Below are 24,257 nucleotides of genomic sequence, written 5' to 3'. Positions count from 1 at the left end.
GAAAATCCGACTGCAGTTGCATATCTATCTGACATCTACATTTATGGTAGGTACAAAACTGTACTATGTCCTTCAAGAATGCAACTGCAGTCATAACATATGGGTTGAATACCATAGCCAAGCTGGGGGTGGATGGAACTAAGAAAGGGATGGTGTAGCTAAAATGCCCTGCAGGACTGCCGAAGCAAAGCCTGCTCGGGATCTGGAGTATAAAGGCAGGTTGTAGTGCTTGGTAAATGTATGCACGGAGCTCCATGTAGCAGCCTCTAGAATGTCCTTTGTAGCCACTCCTCTTAGGAAAGCTGTGGATGTGGCTATAGCTCTGGTGGAATGTGGTCTAATATTGGCTGGCACACCTTTTCCATGGAAAGAATACCAGAATCTGATGCAGTGTCCAATCCATTTTGAGATTGTTTGTTTGGAGATTGCTTTTCCTTGTACTCCAGCAGCATAGGCTACAAACAGTTGGTCAGACTTCCTGGTGGCCTTAGTTCTGTCCAAGTAGTACCGTAGTTGCCTGTGTATGTCCAAAGTATGCAATAGTTTTTCCCCCCTGTTTTGAGGATTGGGGAAGAAAGTAGGCAGGTGTATAGCTTGATTTAGAGACACCCTGGAAATTACTTTTGGCATGAATGAAGGATTGGTTCTTAGAGAGACTCTGTCCTGATGAAAAATGAGGAAAGGAGGTACTGCCATGAGTGCCTGTATTTCCGAGACTCTTCTTGCTGATGTGACTGCCAATAGAAAAACTGTTTTCCATGATAGAAATTGCATTTCTGAAGTTGCTGCTGGCTCAAAGGGAGGAAGAGTTAGTTTTTCCAAAACGAAATTGAGGTCCCATGCAGGTACTGGCTGTTTTCTGGGAGGTTTGATATTCTTTATCCCTCTTAGGAACTGTCTTAGCAAAGGATGTGAAAACACTGGTGGATCACAATTGTATTTTGCTGAGATTGCTGAGGCATGAATCTTTATGGAAGAATATGAGAGACCAGCATGAAACATTTCTGCCAAGTATTCCAATATCTGATGTATACTCAGGACTGTTGTATCCTGACCCCTGTTGGCATTCCAGATGCTGAATCTCTTCCACTTGGCTGAATAGGTTTTTCTGGTGGAAGGTCTGCGTGCTTCCAGTAAGATCTCTTGAACTTTTTTGGAAAGAGAGATAGTGGAAGGAGCTATGGTAACCTCCAGGCTGTCAGATGTAATGTTTTCAGGCTTTGATGAACAGTCCTGTAATTGTGTTGTGTTAGAAGTAGAGGCCATAGGGGCAGAGGCCACGGTTTGGTCCGAGTTATGCTCAACAGCAATGGGTACCAGTGCTGCCTTGGCCAGTCTGGCGCTATCAAAATGCCTGTTGGTTGTTCTGCTTTGATCTTCAGTATCACCTTGGTCAGCAGTGGTAGAGGAGGGAATGCATACATTTTTAGGGAATTCCAGCTGAAGGAGAGAGCATCCGTTTTCCAGGCTAGAGGATGGTGGGCCCTTGTACAGAACTTTTCCAGGTGATGATTCATGTGAGAAGCAAAGAGGTCTATGTCCGGTCTTCCCCATGTCTTTGTTATTTGTGAGAAAATGTGAGGATGCAGCATCCATTCGTGTGGATCCAAGAAATTTCTGCTCAGCTTGTCCGCCAGCACATTGTCCTTGCCTGGCACAAGCTGGGATTGCAAATGAATCTTCAGACTCAGGGATTTTTCCCAGAGAATCACTGTTAGTCTGCAGAGGGGATAAGAATGAGTGCCTCCCTGCTTGTTTATATACCACATGACTGTGGTGTTGTTTGTCCTTATTAGCAAATGTCCTTGTTGTAGTGATTTTTCGAAAGTCTCGATTGCATGTATCACTGCCAACATCTCTTTTTGGTTTATGTGCAGAAGTCTTTCCCTTGGTGTCCACTGATCTTGAATGCATCTGCCGTCCATGTGCGCCCCCCCATCCATGATCTGAGGCGTCTGTTGTAATCATTTGGCCTGCTTGAGGTCTGTTGAAAGACATGCCTTTGTTTAACTGACTTGCTTGAGCCCACCACAAGAATTCTTTTTGCAGACATGGAATGAGTGGGATTACGTCCTCTAGGCTTTGGCTGCGTTGGGACCATAAGCTTTTTAAATACCATTGCAGCTTTCTCATATGAAGTCTTGCCAAGGGTATCAGAAGAATGCAAGATGCCATGAACCCCAGGGCCTGCAGGATTTTCCTTGCAGTCAGCTGGGAGAGCTTTGCTAGGCCTTTGAATTACTCTGGTAACTGCTGTTGTTTTTCCTCTGTGAGGTAGGCCATTTGTGTTTCTGTGTCCAGTTTGGCTCCAAGGAAAATAATCTGTTGGGATGGCAGTAGTCTTGATTTCTGAATGGTGACTGTGTATCCCAAGGCCTGCAGTAATTGAATGACATAGTCCAAGTTTGCTATTAAGGTTTGTTTGTTGTCTGCTTGAATGAGGCTGTCGTCCAGGTAGGGGTATATTTGAATCCCCTGGAGTCTGCAGTGTGCCACTACTGATGCCAGGCATTTCATGAACACTCTGGGCGCAGTAGATAAGCCAAACGGCAATGCTGAGAATTGATAATGCTCTGTCCCTGCAAGAAATCTGAGGTATCTTCTACAGCTTTGTCTGATTGGGACATGCAGGTATGCCTCCTTGAGGTCCAGAGTGACCAGCCAAGACCCCTTGCCCAGCATGGGAAGGAGTTGCTGCAACGTCAGCATTTTGAACTTTGGCACAATGAGAAAAGTATTTAGAGTAGACAAGTCCAGTATAGGCCTCCATTTGTTTTCTTTTCTTGGAACAAGGAACAGTCTTGAATAAAATCCCTGGCCTGTTCGTGAGGAGGAACCTTTTCTATTGCTTTTATGCTTAACAGCTTTGAAACTTGAATGAGTGCCTCTGCCCTTTGATGATGTGGCAGGTTTGGCATGCCTTGTCTTATTGGTAAAGTATGGAAGTGGAATCTGTAACCCTTGTCTATTAAATCCACATTTGTTTTCTTTTCTTGGAACAAGGAACAGTCTTGAATAAAATCCCTGGCCTGTTCGTGAGGAGGAACCTTTTCTATTGCTTTTATGCTTAACAGCTTTGAAACTTGAATGAGTGCCTCTGCCCTTTGATGATGTGGCAGGTTTGGCATGCCTTGTCTTATTGGTAAAGTATGGAAGTGGAATCTGTAACCCTTGTCTATTAAATCCAGAATCCAGTTGTCCTTGGTTAAGATATGCCAGTTTTTTGAGAATAAGGATAATTTTCCGCCCAAAGGTGCTTCTCTTTGAGCCTTTGTAGGCGGTATGAAAGTCAAGTCATTGTGATTGTCCTTGTGGTGCAGCTGGGTTGCCTGCGCCACTTCTTTGATTTGGAGGTTGCCATTGGCGGCCCCTGTAGGAGCCTCGATATTGCCCTCTACCTTGGGCACGCCTGCTTTTTCCCCTTTGAAACTTGTCAGTCTGGGAAGGACCAATTCTTTGAAGGCCAGTTTCTGCTGAATCTGGGTGGCTGAACCTGGAGGAAATCCTTGACTGTCTGTACTGACTTAGCCTTTTCCTCAATGGACTTGAACACATCTTGTGCATTAGCACCAAAAAGCTTCTGTTTTTCCAGAGGTGCATCTAGTAACTTTACTTTAACATGGTCTGGCAGTGGCTGATCTTTTAACCAAGCATGTCTACGTATCACAGCCCCAGTCATAGCTGCCCTACATGAAGCCTCCAATGCATCATAACCACACTGAAGAAAATGATTGTTAACCTGCTGAGTGTTATGTATTAGATCCTGCAATGCCTTTCTAGCCATAGGCTCAGGAGAGGCTAATTTTTTCTGTAAATCATCCAGTAAAAAATCCTGGTACTGAAACATATGAAAAAGGCAATTAAGTGACCTCATGGCTAGGGTGGTAGAGGTATAAACCTTTTTACCCCATCTCTCCAGGAACCTAGCTTCCCTATCCGCTGGCAGTGGATTCTTGGCAGTGGAAGTAGCCACTCCCTTGGGGCCCTGTGAAATAGTTTCTAGAGCCACAGAGTGGGCCTTAAAGAGATGTTTGTGAGTGTCAGGGACCCTATAATATCTGTCTGGCTTGACAGGAGCAGGGGGGAGAGAATCAGGGTTGGAGTCGGAGAAAACATCATCTAAAACATCCATAACTGGAGGAATAGCTAAAGGTCTGTGCTGGGGAAGCTTAAGGAAGGTTCGTAGTCTTTTCCTGGAATCAGAGAATTCCTGACCCTGCCATTTAAAATGTTCCCTCATAGAGTGTAGGACTTCACCAAATGAGAAATCCTCTGGAGGAGAGGCAGAGGGAATTGATTCCTCAGCATCCGAATCCTCATAGGCCTGGAAGGATTCTTCTTGGGTATCTGAATGCTCAGAATCCCCAGAGGCTTCCATCTGAAGAGAGGTTGTCAGTCTGTTCAGTTCTGGGCATTTTCTCTGCAGGTGGCTGAGAACCTCTGTCTGGGTGAGGCTGAGACCCCCTGATAAGAGAAATAAGATCTGCAGGAAGAGAGACATGATCTGTTTATCAGAAGAAGGGGCCTGGGCAGCAGGTTTAGGATGGGTCTTGGCCTGGCTGGCGGCCTTAGCACGTGCAAAGGCCTTGATGGACATGGAAACAGGAGGCCTAGCAGCCCCACATGCAGGAGTAACCTTATCTACAGGAATGGTGTCTGGTAGATCCAGAACTTCGGTTTCCGGAGGAAAATCCACAACCGGCACCGGAGTGGTCTCCGAGACCGAAGGATGTGTTAGCTCTGTGTCGTCGGCCTGGAGTGGTTGAATTACCGCTTCCGAAGGGACCGAAACACTAGCGGAGGGTTTAGGAGTTGCATCGGTGGAGGGCGCGAGCCGAGGATGTCGGTCCCGGTCCTTGCGTTTTTTGGTAGACTGAGTTGTCGGTTGATCCGACGGCATGATATACGCAAAAGATTCGCAGAAAAAGTCTTCGGCAAATTCTGCCCGGTGCCTGAGAGTGCGCTTATTAAAGCAAGCACAGGAAGCACAGGCCGAGACGTGGTCTGGGCCCAGGCAAGGGAGGCAGTAAGAATGGAAGTTCTTATGAGGTATTTGTTTACCGCAAGACAAACAATTATTAACTTTCTCAATTTGTTCTGACATCGGCTGAGGCAAGAAAAAATGTTCCCCAACGGGGTACTTAGCTTTTAGATGACTTCGGTACTGAAAACACAGGAGCTGACCGACCGGCACTTGCGAACATCTTCTGCTTCGGGCACCACGCGGCAAGAAAGACGTACGTAAAAATCTACTGCCAATCATTAGCGGACCAGAGTTCCGCTGTGGCGACCCCTAACCGGGAAAAGCCGAAAGATACAACAACCTGAGACAATTGGTCTCACAGGAGGGTCAACTAAAGTTTTATGTATTTTGGGAAGTCCTCTAAGAGTAGGAACTAATGGTTGCTCAACTAGAAAATATTTGTATAAATCACTATCAATAGTGTTACATAAAAATAAATCGTATAATTCAGAGTGCATGCTCTTAATCTGTTTAACTGCATACGATTCAATATTTCATATGTCTCAGAGTCATCCAACATATTAGTCATATTATTAAAATACATATTACGGCCTAAGACCACAATAGCCCCACCTTTATCTGCTTGTCTAATCACTATATCGTGATTATCCTGCAGTTTCTTAATAGCGTGAAACTCATGTGTCAAGTTATAAAAATCTGGCTTACAGCGTGAATTATAAAGTTCAATCAAATCACGTTCACAAGCATTCTCAAAAGTATCTAATAGGGGATGTCTTTGAGGAGTAAAAGTGGAAGGCTTAGTAAAAAGATTCCTATTCCCCATATCATTATCACCAAATAGCATTCTCAGACTAACATTTCTGGAAAACATTCTAATGTCCACCAAGATATCAGTTAGGTCTGCTGATTTGGAAGGTATAAAAGAGAGGCCTTAGTTAAGTAGGGACCTCTCACTTTCAGTTAAATTATAGTCAGATATATTCACAACTAAATCTTCGTGATAGGACGAAGTACTTTACTAAGACTTTTTTGTTTTATACGTACTTTTTTATGTATGTACCCACACACACACACACATATATATATATATATATATATATATATATATATATATATATATATATATATATATATTTCTATATATATTATTTTTTAGACATATGTATATGAATACACAGGACTTCTCATTTGTTGGTTCCAAAGTATATGTCTTTAAATGTCTTAATTAGTTCAGTTAATTTGTAAATGGATTTAATGTGATTGGGTTAAATTTGTAGGTAGTACTATTTAATTGGATGCGCTTTAGTGTAGTTATTAAAGTCTGAAGAAGCGTCATGTGGACGTGAAAGCGCTTACTATCTACTAAAGTCGTTAAAGGATTTATTTTTATATTTCTGCTGTGGCGAGTCTCATCTGTGTTTTTGAATATAATTGTCCTGCTCCATAACAGCTAGCCTAGAACTGTGCCTTTATCAGCACGCATAATGCGTAGAGATTTGTCATTGGTCAAGTCTAGTAATGCTGCCTATATACACACACACACATTTTTTTTTTTTTTTACATATTACACACACACACACACACACACACACACACACACACACACACACACACACGACTGCTGCCTGCAACAGCAAATGCTTTTTCCACTTGTTTTGTATCCTTCAATATGTGTTGCATACAAGATAGCATTTTCCTTACCTGGCTGTTGTGTGACCTCTGAGATGCTATATATAATTAGTGGGTGGAGGGTGGGTCGGGAACTTAATCCCTGACTTTTTTTTGTAAGAGTTTGATCATTTTAGATTCACTCTAAGAAGACTGCTTATTTCCGTTCACTCTTTGAAGTGCTCTCCTTTTGATGATAGGATAATATATGTACACACACACACCTGAATTATGTACGTATATATTCAAAAATAATTTGCAGCTACGAGTCAGGTAATTTTTAGTTAAATTCAGGTAAACAAACTACATCAATACTGAGCACTATTATAACTGCCCACTGACAAAATAAACCAAGTGAAGTTGGTAGTACTCTTCAGAATACCCATCCTACCAGAGTAGCAGCAGCACTACACAGTGCTGAATTCAAAGCAGTGTCCTGCCCTGGAACCAGAATAACAGAGGTTAAGTACTCTGATGCTGCAGTGGACATACACAGGTACTAACCAGTGGTACATTAAGAAGTTCAGTCCCGCTAAAATTGGTAACACAGACATTACAAAAAGATGACGCACTTTTACCAGGCTGTAATTTTAGCAGTAATTAGTAGCCATATTTTGACCAAACAAATTTTGCTTCTCTCTACTGAAAATTCATACTCACTAGGAAAATGTATTACTGGGTGGCAGGACAGGAGAATTCTTCCAAAAATCATCCACAAAGCTTTGAATAATTTTGCCAAGGTCAGAGTGCATTGTAAACTGTAAAAAAATACAAGAAACTGGTTTACTTGAAAGCAACTATGACAAGATATAGTCTAACATTAGAAAATATCATCTTTGAGATAAACAAGTACATCTGGGTTATCCTTACCAGGCAGAGACTTTTATTGGATCAAAGTAGAAATGCTTCACATAAAGGTACTAAATTAAAGGCATCAGACAATGTCAAAGAAATGACAGGGTTAAATTCTTATACTTAACATACATATATTGTCAGACATTCACCCTTACAACACAAATGAAAGTGCAAAGTAAGCACAGTTGCACAAGTAAACTCACCACAGCGGTAGATGTTCTAATAGATCACTGCTGCAGTAGCTTAAGCTATATGGGTCCTAATCGAATGCTACCAGCCAGCTTTTCAAGGCTAAAGAGTGCCTTCCACGTGCTCTATCAGGAGCTTGAGTGGAGCTCCACGTAAAAGACATAGTGCGACAAGCTCAGTTTTCTTGCCCCCCAAAAAAAGAGGCAATAACCCAGATTCCCTGAAAGAAATAGGTTAAGAAACAACTAAAAAAAAAAAAAAAAACTATATTCATACAGGTATATGCATATACACTCTGGCAACATCACCAACGGCAAAAAAATGGGAGTGTGGAGGGAGGGTACAGGTTCTGCAACACTGATACATTATTATACAACTATACTATGTTTAACATTAGATCACTGTCGCAGTAGTCTAAGCTACATGGGTAGATTACACAGCTTAGAAGGTAAAAAGGGAGGAAGGAATTAAATTAATTGAGAATCCAGGAGCCCATGGAGAATGGCTCTAGCAAGCCTGTTATGGGCTTCGAAAAGGTATCTTAGCTTATAGTGTTTTGCAAAGGAATGCACAGAGGACCAAGTGGCTGCCTCCAGAATACTTCAGAATCCACTCCTTTCCAGAAAGCAAAAGCCCTAGTGGAATAGGTCCTAATCCTGAAAGTGGCTTATTATGTTAAGAACAAAAAGTAGCAGCACGAGATAGTCATCTAGAAATAGTATGGTTTGACATTGGTTGCCCTTTCCTCTTTTCTTCATAGCAAACAAACAGCTGATCAGCTTTCCTGAAAACTTGAGTTCTGTCACAGTATGAAGACGTAAAACGTATGAAGAAAGTACATTTGTGTGAGTAAACCTACAAAAACAGTAGATGTTCAAATGATCACTGCTGCAGAAGGCTTTGCTACATGGGTTAAAGCCTAAGATACAACAGCTGGTCAGCTTCCAAAGTTTCTGGGCACGTTCCACTTGCCCACTCAGCTCCAGCGAAGCTGACTAAAGACAGGTTTGGGTGCCAAACTTTTGTGCCAACAGAAAGAAAGATGCAGAGCCCTAAAATGACAATGCTAAGAAAAACAAAACGTAATGTCTGTACCCTGGCATAAACAACACACATGCACACACAAAAGAGGGAGTGGAGGGAGGAAGTAGCTACTGCAGCAGTGACCACTTGCACATTTACTTTTATAGCAAGTTTGCTTACACAACTGTAATATGTTCAAAGCACTGATCACTGCTGCAGTAGCTTTAGTTATATGGGTAGATTACCCTAGTGTACTATATTTGGAAGGCTGAAAAAGGGTCCAGGAGCACTTTGATGATGGTCCTAGTAAAGACTGATCTAGACCTACAAAAGGACTCAAGATTGTAATGCCTGGTAAACTTGTGTACAAAGGACCAAGTTGCTGCATCTAGAACACTTCCAGAATCCAATCCTTTCCAAAAACCCATAGATTAAGCCAAACCTTATTAGAGTGGGCCTTGACGCTGCCTTGAATAGTTTTGTTGGGGTGAGAATAAAGAAAAGATAACAGCCTTAAACAACCATTTGGAAACTGTTTAAACACAGGTTGTCCCTCCTTACCTTCACAACAAATCAACAATTGATCCAAAGATCTGATTGATTTAGTTCTGTCAAATTAGTACCAGAGTTTCCTATGGACATCCAAAATATGTTGTAATCTTTCTCCCTTCATTTTTAGGTTCAGGAAAGAAAATGGGGAGATGAAGCATTTGGCTTAAATTAATCTCAGATAACACTATAGGCATAAAAGGATTAGTTATCCAAGAAATCCTGTCTCTACGGAAAATGATATAGGGTTGACTCAAATAACAGAGTGCAACTCAGATAACCTCCATTCAGAACAAAACCAAAGGAAACAGAGGAAGAAGCCCAAAATATCCTTGTCAGAGACAGAATAAGAGTGTGCTTCCAAAGTCACAATATAAATCTAGTAATGATAAAAGTGCAAAGTACAAAATACAGAATACAAAAACGTTTAGCACTTTCGTCCCCAATTACTAACAGGGCTTAATCAGAGCAAATAAAAACCTACCAAACACATTTATACAGCTAATTACTTGCTGAATTAGCTGATTGTCTAAAAAATCAAAACTAATACATGTTTAAATTCATTAATAAATAAAACTTACAATTTCTGATAACATGTCAACGTATCTTTTCAAACAGGAAAAGGAAAGGGAGGATTATATGTACTTTTTCTACTGAATTTTGGTTTGTGGCAAATGGTCTTAACATGCTCTTTTTAACATTTTTAAAATTTAGCTTGTGCACAGAGTTTTAAGTCCACCAGTGTGTCAGCTATATCAAATTTAAATGTTGGTACAAATGTAAAATCTTTACTAAACAAGTTAAAATGTGTATTACTAATAGTTTCATGGCTAAAGTTAAAAATTTTAAAGGCAATGAATTCAAGAACTGAGGGATAACAGTCATCTGTAAAAATATTTCCAGAATTATTAGGTGCTATAGAGAGGCTGGACTCTGACCTTCTGAGATGGGAATTTCTGGTTAAAGGCTTATAGTGCCTGCATATTTTAACTGTTTCTTACTGAAATTGGTACACCTTGTTTGCTGTAGCATAGACTAGATCCAGGCCTGCTGAATCTAGCTTTATTTGTATGCTTGTTGTTTTGTTTGCTTGTTATTTCCCCGAAACGCTAATTCCACCTAAAACGCGGCTTTTCAGCACTTCTGTGGATCCCTAGTGATATCTGCATTGCTTACTGTACTTGTTTCCTTGTTTCACTTGAAAGAAAGTTACTGTTTGTCGTTTTTGCATTTAAGTTACTGTAACACATTGCATTTAAGTTACCTGGCACTTGCTCACTAAAGCAATTATATAAGTCAGCACTAAAAAATTAAAAGCACTACACCCTCACAAACTTCCCTTCAGTACCTTATTCCCCATTGGCCCTTTTTTTCAATTATAACGGGATTCCCAATACTATTCTAGCATGTCCAAAGGTCAGTTGTCAATCTCCTCTCCGGTCCAGCTGGAGAATCTGGGAATCTTGAGGCAATGTTACAACTGCCTCATGTACACAGACAACCCTCTCCTCCTCCCAACAAATTCCAACACATGTGAGAGATGCAACCATATAGCCAAACTGGAGGCTAAACTCTCTCAACTCAGTACTGGCATAACCAGTCAGGAGGAGAAGGAAACCACACTCACTACAATTCCAGTCTCACATAGACCTACCACGACACCAAACCAAACACAAACACACAAAAACATACTCGGAGGCTCTAAATAAAAATCTGCCTAACCAGCAGAGACCTCCAAAGCAGACACCCAAGCAACTGCTACCCCAAAACAAAACACGTGCAACACATCGCTCACAAAGCCAGTGTGCCGAACAGTCACAGCCCTTAAGGCTAAACAACACACCTGATACACTTGTAATAGGTGACTCTATCGTCAGGCACATTGACATTCCGCTCACCAGGCTGAACAAGGAGTAGGTCACGGTGAGCTGCCTGTCGGGTGCTAGGATCCGCCACATAACACAAGCACTCAGGTCACTCCAAGGCAAGTACAAATATGACTCACTGTCCATGCTGGTGTGAATGACCCGAGATGTACCTCCCTGGACTACATGAAAAGAGACAGAGGAGCTCTCTGAGCATGTGGCCCAGGCCGGTATGACCCTGACCTTGAGTAGCATCTTGCCCTCACCAAGAATGATGCCAAAATATGAAGACAAGATGATCAATTTCAAAAACTGGCTTAAGTATTGGTGTCATTCAAAGGGGATCCAATGCCTGTCAGCCTGGGATGACGTGCACGACAAGCCACGATGCTTCGCTAGGGACGGCTTGCACCTGTCACCCCTGGGCTTTCGGATATTGGTAAAGGCTCTTGCTACCCCCATAGTGCCTTTTTTAGGCAAGGCTCAAAAGACAAACCCACCTCCATAGGTATCACAAGGGATAAGAAACTAAGAGTAATGCTACTCAATGCCAGAAGTCTAAACCTCAAGATGCATGCACTCGAAACTCTCCTTAGCATGGAGAACATCGATATCTGTGCAGTAACAGAAACCTGGTTCAAGGCTCCCGAGAGCACCCCAGCACTACCAGGTTATACCTCATACCATGCTTTTCGGCCTCAAAACTTGGACCTAACCACAAAAGGAGGGGGAGTATCAATATTCGTCAAAGATACTCATACCTCCAGGTGGTGGCACAGCACGAAGCATCAGAGACTATCCATGTGCAGCTAACAGTGGGTAAAACTGCCTTCCAGTTTATAGCCTGCTACAGACCACCCTCCCAAACCCAGGAACCCCACTCAGCCTTCTTGAGAACACTGGAAAATATGAAGGTCTCTCCAAACACCATTATATTGGGCAACTTCAACTACCCAAACAGAGACTGGGAGCATTACTCTAGCTTCAACACCCTAGCCCGAAAGTTCCTAGAATTTATAAACTCAAATGCTATGGAACAACTTGTTACCACTCCCACAAGAGGGGAAAACATACTGGACCTGATCATCACCAACATGGGGACTCTATGCTCCAGACCAGAAGTGTATCCCTCACTGGTAAGATCAGACCATAAACTAATCTCACTGGATATTCACATCCCGACCCCACCCCCTGCCCAGAAAACCACAGTGAAAAACTTCTCTAAAGCAAATTTCACACTCCTCAAAACTGAGGTAGAATCCTTCAAAGCCCCCGGGCCTGTGGAAAATATGGCCCAGACCGCAGAATCCTTTATAAACGCATTCTAGGAACACCTTCAGGAATGTATGGATCATGCAATCCCAAATAAAACTAAGACCCAATCCTCCAAAGGCAGATGTCCTGTCTGGTGGACCCCAGCCATAAACAAATTATACAATAGAAGGAGGAAGCTACTACATGATAGAGCAAAATCCCAAAAAAGGGAAGGCATCTCTGATCAGTATTAGCAAAAAACTACGGGCACTCATAAAATCATCTAAGGCCAGCTTCGAGAGAAAAATTGCACAGGACACCAAGGATAATCACAAGGCTTTCTTTAGTTATGTTAGGAACCTGGGTGGGAATTCCCAGATATGCTCAGAATTAGTCCAAAATGACAAAAAATACACCAAACCCACAGACATTGCCCAACATCCTAGCTGACAGGTTCAGTGCAAACTCCCCCCCCCCCCCACCAAAAGGGCAAATATCTATTCCAGCAGAGTGCTGCCCCCCTGACATCTCAGATGCTCAGGTAAGAGCCGCCCTCTCCAAAGCAAAAAACACAACATCAATGGGACCAGACGGTGTCCCGGGCTGCGTCCTACATGAACTCCAAGAAGAGCTAAACCCAAACATAAAACTACTGTTCAATCTCAGCCTTACTACAGGATATGTTCCCAAAGAGTGGCGTACAGCAACAGTGGTCCCTCTCCACAAAGGTGGTGCCTCAACAGATCCTGAAAACTATTGCCCCATAAGCCTGACTAGCTTGGTCTGCAAAGCTATGGAAAGGATCATCATGGATCTCATAAATAAAGATATTGGGGACCTGCAGACACTGGATCCTACCCAGTTTGGCTTTGTTAAGGGCAGATCCTGCCTCTTAAACCTGGTAGATTTCTTTGAAACAGTCACCAAGGCCATTGACGAGAGGAAGGTGGTCCACACAGCCTACCTGGACCTCGCAAAAGCCTTCGATACAATACCCCACTCGGGCATTATAGATAAGCTCACCAGCTTAAATATAAACCCCTAAGTGAAAACTGGCTCAAGGACAGAACCCACATGGTTAGAATTGCTGGAGCCATGTCAGACTCCAAACCAGTTACAAGTGGAGTCCCACAAGGTTCAGTCCTGGGACCTCTCTTGTTCGGTATATATTTCTCGGAGGTACAGGCCAACATGGTAGGACTGTGGCTAACTAAGTTCGCAGATGCCTGAAAACTGGGCGCCATAATCGACTCTCCAGCTGACACAAGCATCCTCCAAAAGGGCCTCATAGAAACAGATAACTGGTGCCAGAGCCATGGCCTCAAGCTAAACGCCAAAAAAGTGTATAGTCATCACCTTTGGCAAAAACAGAAGTAATTAGGGACCTGGGGACCCAAGTTGATAGCAATCTCTCATTTGACAACCATGTGGCTAAAGTGGTTAGAAAAACATTTTATATAGCCCACCTACTCATGAAGGGATTCACATCTACATCAGGGGAGGTCATCGTGCCTCTTTACTCATCCCTCATCAGGCCCATAATTGAGTACAATGCCCCTTTTGGGATGTACCTTACCAGACACCTGCAGGAACTGGAAAGACCCCAAAGTACCTCACCAAGAGGATCAAAGGGCTCAAACAGATGCCATATGCTGCCCGCTTAAAGAAACTCCAGCTCTACTCAGTGGCATACCGCCTGCTCAGAGGTGATCTGTGCCTGACGTATAAAGCCATGTCCAACCCGGAATTAATGGACATGCTGCACCTCAGAAAATCCAAATCCCATCAAGCTACACGCTCGAGAGACTTGAACCTCAGCACTGAAATAAATAGGACATGCTGGAGGGACAGGTTCATAACCCAGAGGCTCCCTTCACTCTGGAATAAAATCCCTGTCCAGGTTAGGCAGAGTCCCTCATTGACTCTCTTCAAGAGGAATCTTGATGAGTGGATGGAAGATCGTAGGTTTACCCCGGGTATGACTTCTGTGTCACTGTTAGACAGAGACACAGTATACTAACCTCGAAAAAGGGCATAGCAAAATTAATTTAAAATGGGTGGCGAAAGCCAAACACACTCTGGCTAGGCTTATAAATGCCCTAGGGCAGATAGCCTAGTATGAACCTATGAACCTAAATCTCTCTAAAATCAAGTGAAGTGTGCCAGGTAATTAAGCATTCTCACTGAAAAGGTTGAAGAGGAGTAGACTTGTTTCACAAATCTGTCCAAGGTGAGTGATTCCCTATTAGGCAGGAGAAGCTTTCCTTGGTGAGCTACTTTTTAGTATCTGCTGCTATAACCACAGAGTCTACTACTGGGCCCTTGCTACAGTGCAAACGGTCTTCTGGAGGCACTTAAAAAGTACAGTTTTGTACCTACCATAAATGTAGATGTTCGCGTGTTCACCCTGCTGCAGTCATCACACTTGGGTTATCCTGTCATCAGGCGGTCCCGCAGTCGTCCGGAATTCCGAAGTCGTGGTCCAGCATCGGTTGCTGTTGCCTCTTCCCTGACGTCAGTGCGCCAGGGGTATATATAGTGCAACCGACGCCATTTTCTTCAGTTTTTCTTGCCCCAGATGTCAGGTGCCCCCAAAAAGGAGATCAGAAATTAGTACCAAATGGAGAAACCTCTGCCCAAACACAAAATCCCTTCATTTACAAGCAAATACATCATTAAGGTATTGAAGAGATTTAGCCAGTAGATCAGAGAGGATGGAGGGAGGGTAACCTGGACTGCAGCAGGGTGAACACTCGAACATCTACATTTATGGTAGGTACAAAACTGTACTATGTTCATCGTGTTACCCTGCTGCAGTCATCACACTTGGGTTGAATCCCAAAGCTAAAGAAGGGGGGAGGTATCAAAGAGGGTTAGTGGAGGCTATAAGGCTCTTCAGAACTGCAGTGGCAAAGCCCGCCCTGGTCTTAGAGTAAAGAGGTAAGTGATAGTGTTTGGTAAAGGTGTGTACTGAACTCCAGTTGCAGCTTCTAAAATCTCCTTGGTTGGAACCCCCCTTAGAAAGGCTGCAGAGGTAGCTGTTGCCCTGGTAGAGTGGGACCTAATGGTAGCAAGAACTGGTTTCCCATGATGAGTATAGCAGAAATGTATGCAATGACCTATCCATTTTGAAATGGTTTGCTTTGATATAGCCCTCCCTTGAGTAGCTGTAGCATAGGATACAAAGAGCTGGTCAGATTTTCTGAAAGCCTTAGTTTTGCCCAAGTAGTAACGAAGTTGTCTGTGAATGTCCAAGGAATGCAGGAGTCTCTCACCTTTGTTCTGTGGATTTGGGAAGAAGGTGGGTAAGTGGATGGTTCGATTAAAAGCCACACTGGAAACCACCTTAGGCATAAAGGAAGGATTAGTTTGTAGAGACACTCTGTCTTGATGAAAGATGAGGAAAGGTTCCACTGCCATTAGTGCATGTAGCTCTGAGACTCTTCTAGCTGAAGTTATTGCTAGGAGCAGGGCAGTTTTCCATGATAGGAACTGAAGATCTGCAGAGATAGCTGGTTCAAAGGGAGGCAGTGTTAGTTTTTCCAGAACAAAATTGAGGTCCCATGTAGGTGTAGGAGCTCTCCTGGGTGGTCTAATGTTTTTTGCCCCTCTGAGACACTGCCTTAGAAGGGGATGTGAAAATAAAGGAGGATCCGTGTTGTAGTGAGCTGAAATAGCTGAAGCATGGATTTTAATGGAGGAGAAAGAAAGTCCTTTGTGCAACATCTCCGCTAAATACTGTAGAATGTGAGGCATGTGAGGCTGAATTGCGTCTTGGTATTTAGCTTGGTTCCAGGCACAAAACCTTTTCCATTTGTCCGAGTAAGCCTTCCTGGTGCTTGGCCTCCTGGCTTCCAGAATAACATCCAGAACTGCTTGGGAAAGAGGAGCTGGTTGTATCTTTAGTTGATTTGCCATGCAGCCAGATTTAAAGTTTTGAGCTGGCTGTGAAGAATCTGATTGTTTTGTTGTGTGAGCAAATGGGGGATTTGAGGCAATATCCATGGTGGGCCGTGTGGGCCATATTTCTCAATAGTGGGTACCAGTGCTGGCGTGGCCAGTCTGGGGCTATGAGAATCAGTTGTGGTCTCTCCTTTTTGACTTTCAGAAGAACCTTTGTGAGGAAAGGCAATGGAGGGAAGGCATATATTGTCAGGTTTTTCCAACAGAAAGAGGGTGCGTCCACTTTCCAAGCTTGATGGTGAAATGTCCTTGTACAAAATTTTGTTAGTTGATAGTTTCGAGGACTGGCAAACAGGTCTATGTCTGGAAGGCCCCATTTTTGAGTTATCATTGCAAATATTTGTGGATCTAGTTTCCACTCATGGGGATGCTTGATGTTTCTGCTGAGGTCGTCTGCCAATGTGTTCTTCTGTCCTGGCAGGAATTGAGCTTGCAACTGAACTTGGTAAGCCAGAGCTGTGTTCCATAAGATCATTGCTTGCCTGCATAGAGGGTAGGAATGTGTACCCCTTGTTTGTTTATGTACCACATTACTGTGGTGTTGTCCATCTTTATTGCAAGTTGTCCCGGATGTAACAGATCCTTGAAGGCTGTCACAGATTTCTGTACAGCTAGCATCTCTTTTTGATTTATGTGCAGATTTCTTTGATCTGCAGTCCATAGGCCTTGAATGCATTGTCCTGCCATGTGTGCCCCCCCAGGCGTAATCTGAAGCATCTGTTGTGATAGTTTGCCTGGCTGGGGGCAAGGTGAAAAGCTGACCCTTGTTGAGGTGACATGCCTGTGACCACCATAGAAATTCCTGTTGTAGGCAGGGGATGAGAGATATCATTGTGTCCAAGCTGTGGCTGTGTTGAGACCATACGCTTTTTAGGTACCACTGTAATTTCCTCATATGCAGTTTTGCAAATGGTATTATTAGTATGCAAGATGCCATGAAGCCCAAAGCCTGCAGAAATTTTTTTGCAGTTAATTGGGTCTTTGTTGCCATTGTCCTGAAATATTGAGTCAGTTGTAGTTGCTTGTCTGGCGTAAGATAAGCCTTCTGGGCCGTTGTATCCAAGCTGGCACCCAGGAATGTCATTTTTTGTGAGGGTACTAGGTTTGACTTCTTTTCGTTTACTGTGTACCCCAGTCAGTTTAGTAGATGCTTTACAAAGGCCAGATTATGTAGGAGAATGTCTTTGCTTTCTGCTTGGATGAGGCAGTCGTCCGGGTATGGATATATTGGAATTCCTCTTTGTCTGCAGTATGCAATTACTGGTGCCAGGCATTTTGTGAAGACTCGGGGCGCAGTAGATAAGCCAAAGGGCAGTGCAGAGAATTGGTAATGGGTTGAACCTGCAATGAAACGGAGGTATCTTCTGCAACTTTGCCAGACTGGGATATGCAGGTATGCCTCCTTGAGGTCCAACATTACTAGCCATGCTTCCTTGCCCAACATGGGAAGTAGCTGCTATAGAGTTAGCATCTTGAATTTGGGTACTTGTAAGTAAATGTTTAGAATTGAAAGGTCCAGAATTGGTCTCCAGGCATTGTCCTTTCTGGGCACTAGAAAGAGTTTTGAATAAAATCCTTGGCCTTGCACTCGAGTAGGTACCAGTTGAATGGCTCTCATGTCCATGAGAGCTGTAATTTGCTTTTGTGCCTCTGCCCATTGATTGTGGCAGGTTTGGCATTCCTCTTTTCATTGGCAAGATGTGAAAGTGGAATCTGTATCCTCGTAAAATTATGTCTAGGACCCATTTGTCCTTTGTGACACTGTGCCAGTTGTCTGCAAAAAGTGCGAGTTTTCCCCCTATGGGGGCTGCCAAGAGAGTATTGCTTGGCCAGATGAGGTGCAAGTCACTGAGTTTGCCTTCTGGTGGATTGAGACCGGTCTTCTCCTCCCTTCTGTGTTGTAGTGCCCCATTGGCGAGGTTATACTGGGCTTGTGGTTGTCCTCTGCCCCTTTGGCGTCTGTATTTACCACTCTGTGGTCTGTCAGTAGCTGGAAAGGACCAATTATTTGTTGGCCAGTTTCTGCTGAAGCGAGGGGGTTGTACCTGTAGGAAATCCTCGACTGTCTGCATAGATTTTGCCTTATCCTCCATTTTCTTTAAAACTTCTTCTGCTTTAACTCCAAAAAGCACATCCTGCTGTAAGGGAGCATCTAGTAATTTTGCTTTAACATGATCAGGCAGAGTTTGTTCCTTTAACCAAGCATGCCTATGTATAACAGACCCAGTGACAGCTGCTCTGCAGGAGGCCTCCAAAGAATCAAACCCACATTGTAAGGTATGTTTGCCCACCTGCTCAGTGGCGTGCAACAGATCCTGTACTTCTTTCAATTGAGAATGTTGAGGGAGAGTGGTTATTCTTTGCTTTAACTGAGAGATTAGGAATTGCTGATATTTAAGCATGTGAAATTGGCAATTCAGTGCCCTCATAGCTAGTGTGGCTGAGGTGTAAACCTTTTTCCCCCACCTGTCTCCATGCTCTGGAAACCCTCTCAGAAGGTACTGGGTTTTTAGCCATAGAAGCCTTAGCCCCCTTGGGACCCTGGGAGATCATCTCTGGGTCAGCTGCAGAGCTTTTGTAAAGAAATTTGTGGGAATCAGGCACTCTATAGTATCTGTCAGGCTTAGCCAGAGCAGAAGGTAGAGAGTCTGGGTTCAAACTGGATTCTAAATAAACATCATCCACAATGTCCAAAACTGGTGGGATGGCAAGTGGTCTGTGTTGGGGGAGTAAAAGAAACTCTCTGAGCCTTTTCTTCGAGTCAGAGTAGTCCTGACCTTCCCAGTGAAAATGTTCCCTCAGTGTGTAAAGTTTCCCCAAAGGAGTAGTCTTCAGGAGGAGAAGCTGAGGGAATAGAGTCCTCAGCATCAGAATCTTCATAAGGAGAGAAGGAATAATCTTGGTCCTCAGAGGAGTCTGAAGAAATGGACAGTTGTTCAGAGGATGCATCTTCCTCTTGTCTAGGCCTTTTGTCAGGAGGGGGCTGGGAACCCCCGATTAAAGAAATCAAATCTTCAGCCATTTTGAGCATCTGTTTCTTAGGCACGGGGCCTTGAACAAGAGACTGAAGTGCAGTCCTTTTAGATTTAGTAGGAGTCTTTGACTTAGAAAATGTTTTAATGGTGAGAGTCGTCGGTCTCAGGTTCCAGATCTGCGGTAGTCAGGTGCTGCGTCGGAGCCTCACTGAGGACCGGAGACCGGATCAGCCGAGGCCCCGGAGTCTGGCTTAGGCCTGGGCCGTCTGTCCTTATCCCTGCGTTTTTTGTGCACGCCAGTAGTCGGTTGCTCCGACAGCATGGTGTAGTTAAATTTCCTACCGAAATACTGTTGTGCGAAATCAAAGCGTCTTTTAATAGTATGCTTATTAAACCTAGCACAAAACCGGCAAGTGACGTCGTGGTCTGGGCCTAGGCAAGGTATGCAATAAGAATGAAAATCCTTATGAGGTATTTGCTTCCCACAAGAAATACAATTGTTAACTTTTTCTGACATCGGTCTGAGGCAAGAAAAGTTTCCCCAACGGGGTACTTAGCTTTATAGAAGACTTCGGTCTGAAATTCGAATTCGAAAATCTCAGGAGTCGGCCGACCAGCACTTGCGAACTGCTTCTGCTTCGGGCACCGCAAGGCAAGACAGACTGGAGAAAATGGTGTCGGTTGCACTATATATACCCTGGCGCAATGACGTCAGGGAAGAGGCGACAGCAACCGACGCCGGACCAAGACTATGGAATTCCTTCAGACTGCGGGACCGCCTGACGACAGGATAACCCAAGTGTGATGACTGCAGCAGGGTAACACGATGAACTACTAATCAACCTTCTTAAAAATGGGTTCAACTGCATCAGGTTCCTTCCAAGCCCAGGAAGAGATCAGATCAACCATCTAATACACTAGGGGGAATACTCAAATAGTAGATGTGCCAGAAACAAAAGCCTTGAGGAAAACTAACTTCTCAGAAGGAGGAGTTTGGGAATACCAACCCCCCCCTTCTAAGCAGTAAAAGATCTCTCCAAATGGGAGGTCCTCAAGGGAAGTCTTTAAAATTCACTTTTTTCCCCAAAATAACGCAATAAAAAGGCACTTTAAAACACTCTGCCAGTCCCAAAAGGTAACAAACAGATTAACCACAGAAAAAAAACTGTTTCCATTACCTTAAAAAAAAAAGTCATGTACTTACCATAACGTTCCATCGGTGTTGGCCATTTTCATTTATGCTTTATGTATGGGTTCGGTTCTGATATTGGAACCAACTCAGAAGTTACTACAGCTCATGCTGACCAAAACATCTCGAGCTTCACCTCTACCCATAATCCCTCTCTACCATATTCCCCAGATCGAGTTTGCAAATTAGAAGTATAGTGATAAAAAAGCCTTGATGTAAGCCACATCTGCTATGCCTTAAAGATTACTACAAGATCCAAGCATAGCATCTGTTCCACCAAAAAAACTTCAAAGGCTGGGGGTTGGAGGGACAGGAGTCTAGGATAAATGAAAATGGACAACACAGATGGAATGTTATGGTAAGTACATAACTTCTTTATCTAATATTGTCAATTTTCATTTTATCCTTGACATATGACACAGTCCCCAGCTACCTTAGAACTTTGGGCAAATTCACGTAAGGATATTCCTGAGCACCACTGAGCCAAAGGATGCCCTTCCCCTAGAGACCAAATCCAATTTGTAATGAGTAATAAAGGTATGGGGAGAAGCCCAAGTAGCTGCTGCACATATATTGTCCACTGAAGCTCTAGACTGAAAAACTGATGAAGCAGCAACATATCTTGTAGAATGTGCTTTAACAGGTCTGGGTAAGGTAACACTCCTTCTGTCTTTGATAAAGGAAATGCAATCTTTGAGCCATCTGGCTAAAGTCACTTTGCTGACTGGTTTACCAAAATTAGTACTTGGAAAAGGAGACAGTCAGATTTTCTCATGTCTTTTGTCCTATGAAGGTAAAAACGTAATCGTCTGTGAACATCTAGCAAATGCAGACAGTATTCACCTCCTTTTGAAAAATTTGGAAAGAATACCAGCAAATGAATTGTATGATTAGCATTAGACTCTGATACCACTTTCTGTAGTAAGGTGGGACTTGTTTGTAAGGAGATTCTATCCTTATGAAATATCAGGTAATGTGGTTTACATGATAAAGCCTGAATTTCAGACATTCTTTTAGCAGAGGTTATTGCTACCAGAAAAGTACAGTTTTGTACCTACCATAAATGTAGATGTTCGAAGATCCACATTGCTGCAGTCCTTACACTTGGGTAGAATCCCAAAGCAGAGGTAAGGGAGGATGGCCAAACTATAAGGAAGCAGGAGCTGCCAAAATGCCCTGCAAAACAGCAGTGGCAAAACCAGCCCTGGATTTAGAGTAAAGTGGTAGGTGATAATGCCTAGAGAAAGTATGCACTGAACTCCAAGTAGCTGCCTCCAAAATATCCTTGGTTGCCACCCCCCTCAAAAAAGCTGTCGAAGTGGCAGTAGCCCTAGTGGAATGAGGCCTAATCCCAGCTGGAATCTCCTTGCCATGATGGGAATAACAGAAAGCAATGCAAAACCCAATCCACTTAGAAATAGTTTGTTTTGACACAGGCTTGCCCTGAGAACTCAAAGCAAAAGAAACAAATAACTGCTGAGACTGCCTGAACCCTTTAGTTCTGTCCAAATAATATCGCAACTGCCTGTGTACATCTAAAGTGTGCAAAATCTTTTCCCCTTTATTTTGGGGATTTGCATAAAAAGTAGGCAAATGAATAGTTTGGTTTAAAGCCACACTAGAAACCACTTTAGGCATAAAGGAAGGATTAGTACGTAAGATACCCTATCCTTATGGAAAATTAAGAAAGGCTCAACCGCCATAAGGGCCTGCAATTCAGAAACCCTTCTTGCAGAGGTAATGGCCAACAAAAAGGCAGTCTTCCATGATAAATATTTCAACTCAGTAGTAGCTGCAGGCTCAAAAGGTTGTAGAGTGAGTTTCTCCAACACAAAATTGAGATCCCAAGCAGGAGTAGGAGCTCTACGTGGGGTCTTATATTCTTTGCCCCTCTAAGAAATTGCTTGAACAAAGGATGAGAAAACAATGGTGGGTCACAGTCATAGTGAGCTGAAATTGCTGCAGCATGAACCTTAATAGAAGAGAAGGACAAACCTTTGTCCAGTAACTCAGTAAGATATTGAAGAGCCACACTTAAATTAGGCTCAGAAACATCAAAATCCTTTGCTGCACTCCAAAATAAAAATCTCTTCCATTTATCTGCGTACACTTTCCTTGTACTAGGCCTTCTAGCTTCCAAAATCACATTCAAAACTTGTTGTGGAAGTTGAAACCCTCTATGGTTCAAAACAGAATATGCCAGGCTGTTAGGTGAAGAGAGTGAAGTTTGACACTGAGCAAATGACTGTCCTCCTGGGACAACAGGTGTGGAATCAAGGCAAAGGCCATGGAGGCTTCGTGCCAGACTTCTCAGTAATGGGTACCAGTGCTGTCGAGGCCAATCTGGAGCTATTAAAATCATCCTTGGCTTGTCCTGTCTGACCTTTAGAAGTACCTTTGGGAGGAGAGGCAGAGGTGGAAAGGCATACACATGAAGATTGCTCCAATTGAAGGAAAGAGCATCCACTCTCCAAGCTGTGGGATGAAACCTTTTCGTGCAAAACTTTGGCAGCTGATGGTTTAGTGGAGAAGCGAACAGATCTATGTCTGGAGTTCCCCATGACACTGTCAATTTCTGAAATACATGAGGATCCAATTTCCACTCGTGGGGATCCATAATTGTCTGCTCAACACATCTGCTAAGGAGTTCTGTGCTCGGCAGAAACCTTGCCTGAAGATTGAGCTGTAAACTGAGAGCAGTCTCCCACAAAATCATTGCTTGCCTGCATAGAGGATAAGAATGTGTTCCCCTTGCTTGTTGATGTACCACATGACAGTTGTGTTGTCTGTTAGAATCAACACCTGCCCTGGAAGAAGTAAATCCTTGAAAGCTATTAATGCAAACTGGACTGCTAACATCTCCTTCAAGTTGATATGTAGATGTTGTAGTCTGGCAGGCCACTTGTCTTGTATCCACTTTCCATTTAGATGAGCTCCCCAAGCTTTGTCTGAGGCATCTGTCGTTAAAATCTGACTCGCCTCTGGCCGGGTTACAGAGAGTCCCTTGTTTAGGTGACATTCCTGAGCCCACCACAAAAATTCCTTTTGAATGCAAGGTATTATTTGAATGACAGTGTCCAGATCCTGGCAGTGCTGTGTCCATACATTTTTGAGATACCATTGCAGCTTCCTCATATGCAGTTTGGCATTGGGAAGCACCAGAATACAAGATGCCATGAACCCTAAGGCTTGAAGGACTGTCCTTGCAGTCAGCCCGGACTGATGAGATAGTTGATGGAAGTAAAGGGAAAGATTCTTTTGTTTGTCCGGGGTCAAAAAGGCCATCTGGGATGCTGTATTCAGTCTTACACCCAGAAAGCACATGTCCTGAGAGGGTACTAGACTGGACTTTATTTCGTTCACAGAATACCCCAGGCATCTTAGCACTGCTATCACATATTCCAAATGATGAAGAAGCTCGTCCCTTCCTTGAGCCAGAATCAGGCAATCGTCCAAATAAGGATAGATCTGTATTCCTTTTAGCCTGAAGAAAGCTATCACTGGAGCCAGAACTTTCGTGAACACTCTGGGCGCAGTAGATAAGCCAAAGGGCAATGCAGAGAACTGATAGTGAGAAGTCCCAGCTCGAAAACGCAGATACTTCCTGCAACTTAGTCTGATAGGAACATGAAGGTAAGCCTCCTTGAGATCCAAAGTTACCATCCAATGATCTTTGCCCAGCAGAGGTAAAAGCTGTTGTAACGTCAACATTTTGAACTTGGGAATGTCCAGATAAGTGTTGA

At 43.4% G+C, this 24,257-nt stretch overlaps 1 protein-coding gene across 1 annotated transcript in view; it reads right to left on the bottom strand.

Annotated features, from left to right (window-relative positions):
* Positions 1-24,257, bottom strand: part of VPS37A (VPS37A subunit of ESCRT-I) — a 1,253,527-nt gene that overhangs the window by 868,083 nt on the left and 361,187 nt on the right. Inside the window, exon 4 of the mRNA XM_044062409.1 lies at positions 7,313-7,410. Coding sequence (XP_043918344.1) covers positions 7,313-7,410 — 98 coding nt within the window. The remainder of the gene's footprint in view (positions 1-7,312; positions 7,411-24,257) is intronic.

This window comes from Protopterus annectens, chromosome 2.part1, assembly GCF_019279795.1.
Source record: "Protopterus annectens isolate FY-2018-M chromosome 2.part1, PAN1.0, whole genome shotgun sequence".
NCBI classification, from domain to species: domain Eukaryota; kingdom Metazoa; phylum Chordata; order Ceratodontiformes; family Protopteridae; genus Protopterus; species Protopterus annectens.
The sequence above is the reverse complement of the archived record's forward strand: the minus strand, read 5'-3'. Positions and strand labels throughout refer to the sequence as shown.